At 37.1% G+C, this 9,245-nt stretch overlaps 1 protein-coding gene across 1 annotated transcript in view; it reads right to left on the minus strand.

The window, feature by feature from the left end:
* The window catches only part of strn4 (striatin 4), a 28,499-nt gene extending 24,365 nt beyond the window's left edge, over positions 1 to 4,134 (minus strand). The window contains exon 1 of the mRNA XM_015377267.1: positions 3,666 to 4,134. Coding sequence (XP_015232753.1) covers positions 3,666 to 3,968 — 303 coding nt within the window. The 5' untranslated portion in view covers positions 3,969 to 4,134. The remainder of the gene's footprint in view (positions 1 to 3,665) is intronic.
* Between the last annotated feature and the right edge of the window lie 5,111 nt (positions 4,135 to 9,245).

Raw genomic sequence — 9,245 nt, forward strand, 5'->3', positions numbered from 1 at the left:
TGTTTGTGTTTATAAGCTCAGAAAAATGTGAAAAAAATACCCTGTATCTGAATACTTTGTCAAGGTATTGCATAAAAGAAAATGAATATGTAAGTGGGTAGAAAGAATGGTTGCAAATAGTGCAATGCTTACAAATGGGGTGTGTGTCAAAGCTAAGAGAGTGGAACTATTAATTAGAGATGTACCCAGGGGCCCTAAAGCCCACAGTAAACAGGAACTGAATCTATCTGGGTAACCACTAATCTATTTGCCCAAAGTGACATGGCCAACAAAGAAATAAGAGAAATATTTTTTAGTTCACAAAACTTTTTCAAATGTTTAGCAGTAAGCAACCACCTGTCCTTCCTGCTGCTGTCCTGCGTTTGACATGAGACATCCCACCTGACTCAGAGAGGCGGGGCGACACTAATTACCGGCCTGTCAGTGGAGACAGGACACCACAGGTGGCCTCTTAGATGAACAACACGCTCGCAGAGGGAACACGTAGGGTGGTCTTGCAAAGAAACGCCATGCTTCAAAGATGTCAAATAAAAGTTTCACAGCTTGCAAACAGAAAGTCTATATTCTCTGTTTGATAGTCATGTTTCTTCTTTTTTTGGTATTTTTAAGACATATGTGGTTCATTTATATTACTGAAATTAAGCACACAAGTTGCCACGTGTGACAGCATTTAGGCTAAATATACACACACATACTCCATGTTGTTAATTGTGCAGAATGTAGCCAGCGGGAAAACTAACTGGCATGTTGAGAGCTCTTCAAACATGTTGGCAACAAAAGCCAGAAGCCTGTGGGTGTTAAAATGTAAGCTAGGTCATTTTTTTCCAACCCCACAGTGCAGTGTTCCCTTTTTCATTCCTCCAGCTAAGGACGTTGTGCTAATTGTACCTGTGAAGCCAAATCATGTGACGTAAATACTTACAAGCAAACCCAGCATTAGAACAGCCTGTTGGACATGGCGATGACCTGTTACTGATTTCTGTTCTCAGTTTCTCTTCCTTGTGGCCAGAAAAGAGGCGAGCTCTGGCAGTTTGTTATCGTGGATCCGTATTTTTTAAGATTCCTATTTATAACTATATAGACCTGAATCAGGGGCAATTTGAGAAGCAAACTGTGTTTTTAGATGCTTCAAAAGAACAGTATCTCAAGATGAGATTTTTAAAAAAGGAAAACTGTTCCAAGAGCGGTGCAAAAATGCAATTGTATATATTTCTCCAACTTTTTCTTAGCCTAAATCAGTTTTCCAAGTAAGTTAAACCTTGCCTGGCAAAGCTGCCTCAAATTTATGCAGGATGAGGTTTGTGAAGAGACATTTATCTTTCACATTTGAATAACTGGGACCACCATGGGACTCAGGGTTTGCTTAAGGGCATTTTTATACCCACTGACTCACACATAGGTTGTCCATGACATTTTTACCCATTGAAATCAATGACCTTTCAAGTTCTAGGCCCACTCATCTAACCTAAAGGCAGACGCTGTAAGGATTTGTAAGCTGCTGATCATTTAATATCGACATGTTTTGGCCTAAATTTTCCCCCGCACCAGTGAGTCATTTATGTGCACGCCAGTTCAGGGGTTGGGATTTAATCTGAGCGCTTGCACGACATACAGATATACATTTTACTGAGGATGATCATCATTCTGGGAATCATGTCTGTTTTTATGTTTACATTTAAGCTTGGGGAGTTTTCTCAACAACTGATCAAAGCTTAGACTTTGACATTTTTACTCCTATAATAGCATAATTTCATAAATAAAATAAGATTATTTAAAGACACTGCAAATTGGGTTGCTGTAATTGAGGTATAACAGGGTTTTAAAAAGTTAGTTTTGAAACCTTTAAAAATTTCTGTCATGCTGTTTTTACCCAGTCCTTCACATGAAATGTCAAAGACTGGCCTTCAGATATATGTATCTTTTTTTAGGTTTTATTGAGCATTAAAAAGGCTCCAGTTTGTTGCTGCATACCAACATTCAGCCAGCTTGAAGAACGTAAACACACTTTCCCCATATTTAGTAAAAACAGAAACCTATCGATCTATAAGTATATTTAGTCACACAACTTACAGCCTGTCATTGTTTGGAAATAGGGATAGGAAAATAACCAATACCTGGCTTTCAAAACAAAAAAAAAGCAGTCATATGTTTTCCCATAATATTCATAGAGCTACTATGCCATTCTCTGCTATTGGAAATAGCAAAGGGAAAAGAAAGACTCCCTTTACCCTAAAGCAGGGGTCTTCAACGTTTTCCAGGCCAAGGACCCCCTATTTATATATATTGTATAAAATTGTGTTATATAAAACTGTACCTATAGCCACTCTATTACAGATGAAGTAATGTAACGAAAGTTATTTCTTCCTGAGATTATTAAAGTATTTCTGATTCTGATTCCTGGTTGATGGGACAGGTGTTATGAATGAAACGGCAGAAAGACATCTTCTGCATCTATTTATGTTTACTACAGTGTGTTGAAATCATGTTAAAGTGTATTTAAAGACATTTCAATTAGTGGAAAAAATTGCAGGGGGAATATAAAAAAAAAAGTCTAATCTACTAAAACTTTTGTTACCTCCAGGAAGTTTCTGTTGAAGACCTCCGCTCTAAACTATAGTGACATTTTCTGTTCAGTAAGCTAAACAAACACTTCTACTATGCTTACTATACTATCTCACTTAACCATAATGATCTTTTTGTTTCTGCATTTTTTTTATTTTATTTTTTTTCCTACTTGCTTTGATTCTGTTTTATTTTCCAATATTTTATTCATGTAAAGCACTTTGCATTGCCTTTGTACTGAATTGTGCTATACAAATAAACTTGCTTTGCCTTTAAAGAAAGTCATGGCATGGAACAAAAGACTTAATAAGAGACTATTTCCAGTTGTGGAAGAGAGAAAAAACAACAGACAGCAAATATCTTATTAAGATAACCCTGTTTTAAATACATAGGAGAGCTACATGCAGCATGTTTGTAAAAAAAAAAAAAAGCAGATGGCATGATAAAAGCATTTAAGAATCAAATGAAATATTTCAAATTAAAACGTGTCGTTGTAAAAAAAATATTGTGTTTTGAGCACCACTATAGATCTATCTGCATTTCAAATGAACATTTAGTTAAGTAAGGACATGATCTTATAAAAAAATAATAATAATAACTCAATAATGGGGTGATTTTAAGGAGGATTTGTTTAATAATCGGTAATTCCTCTGCGTGCAGTTTGGCATGAATGTCTGAAAACATTTTAAATAGCTGTGGCTAGGAGGTGTCTTTAAAAAAGAAAAGAAATCAAAGTATAAGAAAGGAAACCAAAAGTGAATTGTTTACCTCGCCTTTTTGTTTGTCAACTTGCATTTAACCAGCATGAATAAATGCTCGTTAAAACCTTGTTTGTTTAATTTATGAAGGAGAGTGGTAGCAGTTTCCCTTCTTGCTAACATTAAGTGGTACACTTCTTTATATTGTACAGTAATAATGCATCCTGGTCGGTGTAATGTGTAGCCCATTAGCATGCTGCCCCTCTGACAATGATTTAAAGGAATATGGGCGCTCGCAGGGCAAAGATTATGATTCTGTAATATCTTTTGTTTCATGCTTATTTGGATGGGAGAGCAACAAACTCATGTTTTGTTATTTTTGTTTTTTAAGAGAGACAAATTTACCCTAAGTTCGTCCCTCTCAGCCTCCCAGCGGTATTTCTCGGCCTGGAAGCGTCCCCACTCGTACTGGATGAAGTGTAGGATCCCGGGAAGCGTCATACCCGAGTCCCCGTCCTGCGCCTCTCGCGGCAGGAACGACCCGGGAACGGCGCCGGCTGCCGCTGCCATTGGCCCGACTATGGCACCCGATGTCGTCTGGCCCGGTGCCGATTTAGGCCCGTTAGGGTTGCGCCCCGCTCCGCTATTGCCGTTACCACCGCCTCCGGAGTTCGGGTTTGGTCCTCCGCCGGATCTGTCCGCCTCCATTTTAACCGTTCAACCTCTCGCCAGGATAGTTAATAGAAACAACAGTCTTTATGAGCAAAAAAAAAAAAAAAAAGAATTTACAAGAACACCACCCCAAACCCTTTACCAAACCCCGCTGAACACTACAAGCTGCCCTCTATTCTTCCTTTTCTCACACGGTACTGGGCCGAATTACTATTCAGTTGGTAAAATACGACCCTTCCGCTTTCAAACCTTCAGAATAAAAGCTATCCCTAAAACTTTACAGAACATCGTATTTCTTAATTGGTCGTGAACCACTGCAACCGCTTCGAATATATATATTTTTCACAATTATTTAAACAAAAGTATACCAAAATCGGGCTATTTAATACAATGCTTCTTGTAGTTTGGTTGTGACTTTTATTTTGTTTAACCTCTTCCTCGCGTTCGTGCAGGGTTTTAAAAGAGGACGACAAATAACGGGACATGTCTTGTCTATTACACACATAAGCGTGTCACCAATGGGGCATCATTTCCTGCCATTTTGTGAGCAGAATTCCTTTCTGAAATTAGTAAAGCATTTTAAGGTCAACAAAAACTTGACTTCCGGTTTTGCTCTCTTTTCACAAACAAATCTTATGTTTTATTCCTCTTATGCACAGTTACATTAAGTCGGTCAAATCAGTGGTTCTCAAACTTTCCGTAACAAGAATAGGCCAAACCAAATTTCAAGCCCTACTTTTTCTTTACATGCATATAAAAGTATTCCCTTTTATTTTTTCCAGTAAAAAAAAAACAAAGAAAACAGAAAAATTGTTTTAGAGAGCTACAGTAACAAACATTGAAAAGGATTTTAGCAGAATGAGGCTTCTGCTACGTAAATTGAAACCAATAAAACCGAAAAGTCCAAACAAAAAAATTTCAAATTGGCATACTATTAATAGATATGAAGATGAGCATTCTAATACATAAAGTTTAATTTTTTGCTAATTTTAAAGTTAATTTCTCAGAATGCATGTAGAATCGATAAAATAATCTATTTATTAACTATTTTCTTTTTTTTCCCCTGTCGTCAGAGCCAGACAATTTTTATGAGGGTGGCAAGGCAATAACCAATGTACACTGAGGGGTGGCCAAAAGTAGATAGGCACAAAAACCTCACCGTCAATCTATGCTTTTCCAACACGAACATTAATGAGCAAAACATCAATATTTTGTAAATACAGACAAACTATACTTTCCTACAGCCTTTGCTAACAAATAAGCCAATATATTCAAATATTCGTGCTTTCTAGATAAAAGTTATAGTGGATCAAATCTTTTCCATTGACATTACTAACCTACTTTTATCAGTAATGATTCTGCATAAAAATTATAATTTAGAAGTACTAATATCTACATAAATTCATTATTTAATAATTTATTATTAAAATAGTTATTTATCTATGATTTCACTAAAAACTCCTAGATGACTTGCAGAGACACATAATTTTCTCTTTACCTCATAAAACACAAAATCTATTTCTGCTTGAGTTCTGTACCTATCATCTTTAATGTTAGTATATTGATGTGCATGATTAACCACAGCGTTTTTGTTGTCAAGTAATTGTTAATATATGAAAAATTATAATGTTTAAAATATTCCACTTGAGAGTATTACTGTTGCCAACATCTGTATAAAAGGGAAAAATAGCAGGGGTGGCCACCCCTGGCCCCCCATCTAGCTCCGCCAAACAGACACTGGGGAGAGTGATATGGAACCTAACAAAAACAAGCAGCAAAAACACTGTGGACAAACCCGAGGGAGAACCTGTAAGAGCACCTGCAAACAGACATGCATTGGGGGCACCACCATCGGCCCAGCTCCAGCAATCTGGAGGAGGCAGAGAGGACCTCAGACTCAGTTCACCAGCGGCCATCACGGAGCACAGAGACCAGGAAGATCTCCATGTAGTCAACCAGGCCCCCACCCAGAGGGTCAAAAAGGAAACCCCCCAACAGAGCCCCCCAAAGAGCATAGGGCTGTGGCCCCTGCAGGAACCATGAGCTACACCAATCCATCCCACCAAGGGCCCCGGTCCGACAGACACAGGACAAGGGTCGAAACCCGAGCCCCACAAGCCAGAGCGCCACCAAACCGCCCCAGCAGAGCCCCCAACCCAGAACATTCAAGAGGGTCAGGCACCCCGGACAGCCCCATGCAGAGGGCCAGCACAGACCCCACCACTGACCAACTCAGTGCCCCGGGAGCCATGGCACACCTGCAGGTTGGAACAAGACCCCGACCCTGCTCAACACACCCACCCCCCTGGGCCTAATGTGTTAGTGTAAGTGGATTTAATGTCTAAGGTGCCATTAAAACACGGGTTGGGTGTCCCATAGGGTGGAGAAAAGAGAACCTGCTAAGAGGGACCGTAGACACCCCCATAGTCCCGAAGCCCTGTGTGGTGAGTGTTTTCTGTGTGCTGGAGCCTGGGGGGGAGAGGGGTAAGGGGGTGCAAATAATATTAACTATTATCAACACTTTACCTTTATTATGATCCCATCAACTTAAAGTGGAATACTGTTTTTTTATTCCCCTTCTAAATTTCTTTATTCCACAACATTTTAAATGGCTGTACATAAGAAGAAAAAGGAAACTAAATTACTGTGCCATAAAGACAACACAAATAATTAAGGAGGATAAAATAAAATAAGGTGATTATGTTGAAAACAGATAAAATTATTATTAAATGACACAATTATAAAAATACAAAAAGAAAAGCTGGACAGAAATCATAACTAATTATGTTTCGATAGAAAAGTCATAGGCTTCTCTAAACAAATAGGTACTTTCCGTTAGGGTTCAGCCCTTTTACAGTGTGCTGGGAATTCTTTCCAGGATAGTGGAGCATAAGAACTAAAAGCCTCTTCTCCTGATTCTGGTTCTGAGTATGGGAGTAGATTTCTGTGAGAAGACCTGAGAGGTCTGGGAGGTTGCAATTAAAAAAAGTATGTAATGCATTTTGATGCTAAGCCATTAGAGGATTAATAGACCGATACAGATGTATTTTAAAGCATATTCTCTGAGATAAGAAGAGCATTCTAAAAAACTTAAGAGCTCAGGTTATGTGCTCCACTATCTTAAATTTAGTGAGGACGTTGGCAGCAGTATTCTGGATGAACTGTAGATGTCCTTATAGCAGTAACCAATTCTACTAAGAAGAACACATCAAGTAGTTTCAAGTAGGCTGATATTTAGTCTTTTAATTCTGGTGTTGTGTTTAGGTGATAGAAGGCCAACTTTGTTACTATCATTATGTGCCTCTGTAGGTTCGGAGTTGAGTTCATAAGGAGCTACACTCAATTTCTGAGCATTAATCATTTTGTTTTGAGGAGAACATTTGGGCATATCCATGTATTGATTTATTTTAATGCATTTTGTGCAAATGTCTATGTTTCTTTCTCAGTTTTGCAAATGAAAAACTAAGAAAGAAACCCTCATCCAAAATAAACACTCACGTAAAGTACTTTTTCCATGATAAACCAATTTTTTTTATGTGAAAACACAGTAAAATAGAAATAAGATGAAGAGATGTAACAGGTAATTTTAAGAAGATTATATATGGTTAAAAAATCTGTAATTGTTAAAAATTATGGAGAAAGAACCAGAAGGGGAGAGATAATTTATATTAGATTAAGAACTGGACAAAACTACTTGAATGAGTTTTTGTTTGTACTAGGGAAGAGAAATAATGATTTATGGGAGGGTTGTGAAAGAAAAGAAAATGTGGATCATGTTTTGATGGATTGCATTTCATATGCAACTGAAAGAGAGAGGATGAGGAATGTAATTATGGAAAAAGGGAGAGAATGGAGTATTAAAGGAATTTTAGGGACAGATGGAGATAGGGAGAAAAATTAATGGTTATTAATAAAGCATTATTTATTTATTTTTTTTACATAACACAAAAATAAATAAAAAATAGAATATAGTAGGTGGAACTATAGAGCTACACAGTTATGTACAGTAGGTGGCGATATACACCTAAAAGTTTTTTGCAGTCCGCCAATCTAACAAAGAAGAAGAAGAAAAGGTAATTTTGGTGGTGCTTTTATTTTCGAAGGCTAGAGGCCGGAAATGGTTTTGTTGCTCTGAGCGACGAATGCTAAAGGTTTGCTAGCATAGAAGCTAAAGTCGAATGGCAAGGTTTCCTCAATGGAAATATTTAGCATTAATTAACTGAATACCCCAGAAACGTTATTTTTTTCACTTGTCGTATTTATGACTGATTTCAGTACACAATTTAGTACAAATTTTAGTCAATAATTTCAATTTGTGTTTTTCTTTGCTGATACACATTGAGGCAGCTCTGCTATCTGGCTGAAAACACAATGGCTAATATGATAGAAAATTATCCGCCTGCTTTAGACATTCGAGCATTTTGGATTACGAATGGATGTTATTATTTTCCTAGATTCCTGAGAGAAATGCCTTATAGTCTAACAATATACATTCAAAGAAAGGTGAGTGGTGCTGATAGTTAATTTGATTTGATCTAATAGTCATATGCCGATATTCTGCAAAAAAAGGCTCCTCCTTTAAAGAATATGAATTTTATAATTAAGAAATAGTGCTTTTCTGTTGCATGAGCAGTTTAGTGGAGTAACTGCATAAAGGCTTAAAGTATGTAAATCACTTTAAATGAAAAGAGCTTTTTTGGGATGTTATCTGTGTTACTGTTTCTGTTGCAGTCTGTGTCAGTTAAAACAGCTGGTAAACAGGAACTATTTCATAGAAATAAAATAAAAATGATTGCACATTTTTGTAATGATAACAATGTAACTGGGCTATAACAAGGAAATGACAAACGGTTGTATTGGTTATTACTGGTGAACCAAATAACCACCAATAACCAGTGTATTCCTTATGACTTCTGTATTAAAATGTTGTAAAATATTAACCTAGATTAAAAAGGACTTAGTGTGAATTGTGTTACTATTTTATTTATTTATTTATTTTTTATTAATCAGATTTCTTGCTCCCCTTTTTAGACATAGATTCAGAATCAGACATACTTTAATATTCCCCGAGGGAAAATACAGATTTCCCTCTGGAATTACAGATTGTGACATTTTTGTTAAGTGCTCTCTATTTAATCTTTGATATTTCCTGTAAATTAGGAATATATCATTAGATTCACTTTAAAATCGCAATAAATGTTTTCCGTTCTATCTAATGCAGAGGTCTTCAACGTTTTTTGGTGAAGGACCCCAAAACTGATGGTGAGATGGAGTGGGGACTAGGGTGGCCAGATGTCCGGCTTTAGGGCGGAC

This window comes from Cyprinodon variegatus, unplaced genomic scaffold, assembly GCF_000732505.1.
Source record: "Cyprinodon variegatus isolate N-32 unplaced genomic scaffold, C_variegatus-1.0 Scaffold150, whole genome shotgun sequence".
NCBI classification, from domain to species: domain Eukaryota; kingdom Metazoa; phylum Chordata; class Actinopteri; order Cyprinodontiformes; family Cyprinodontidae; genus Cyprinodon; species Cyprinodon variegatus.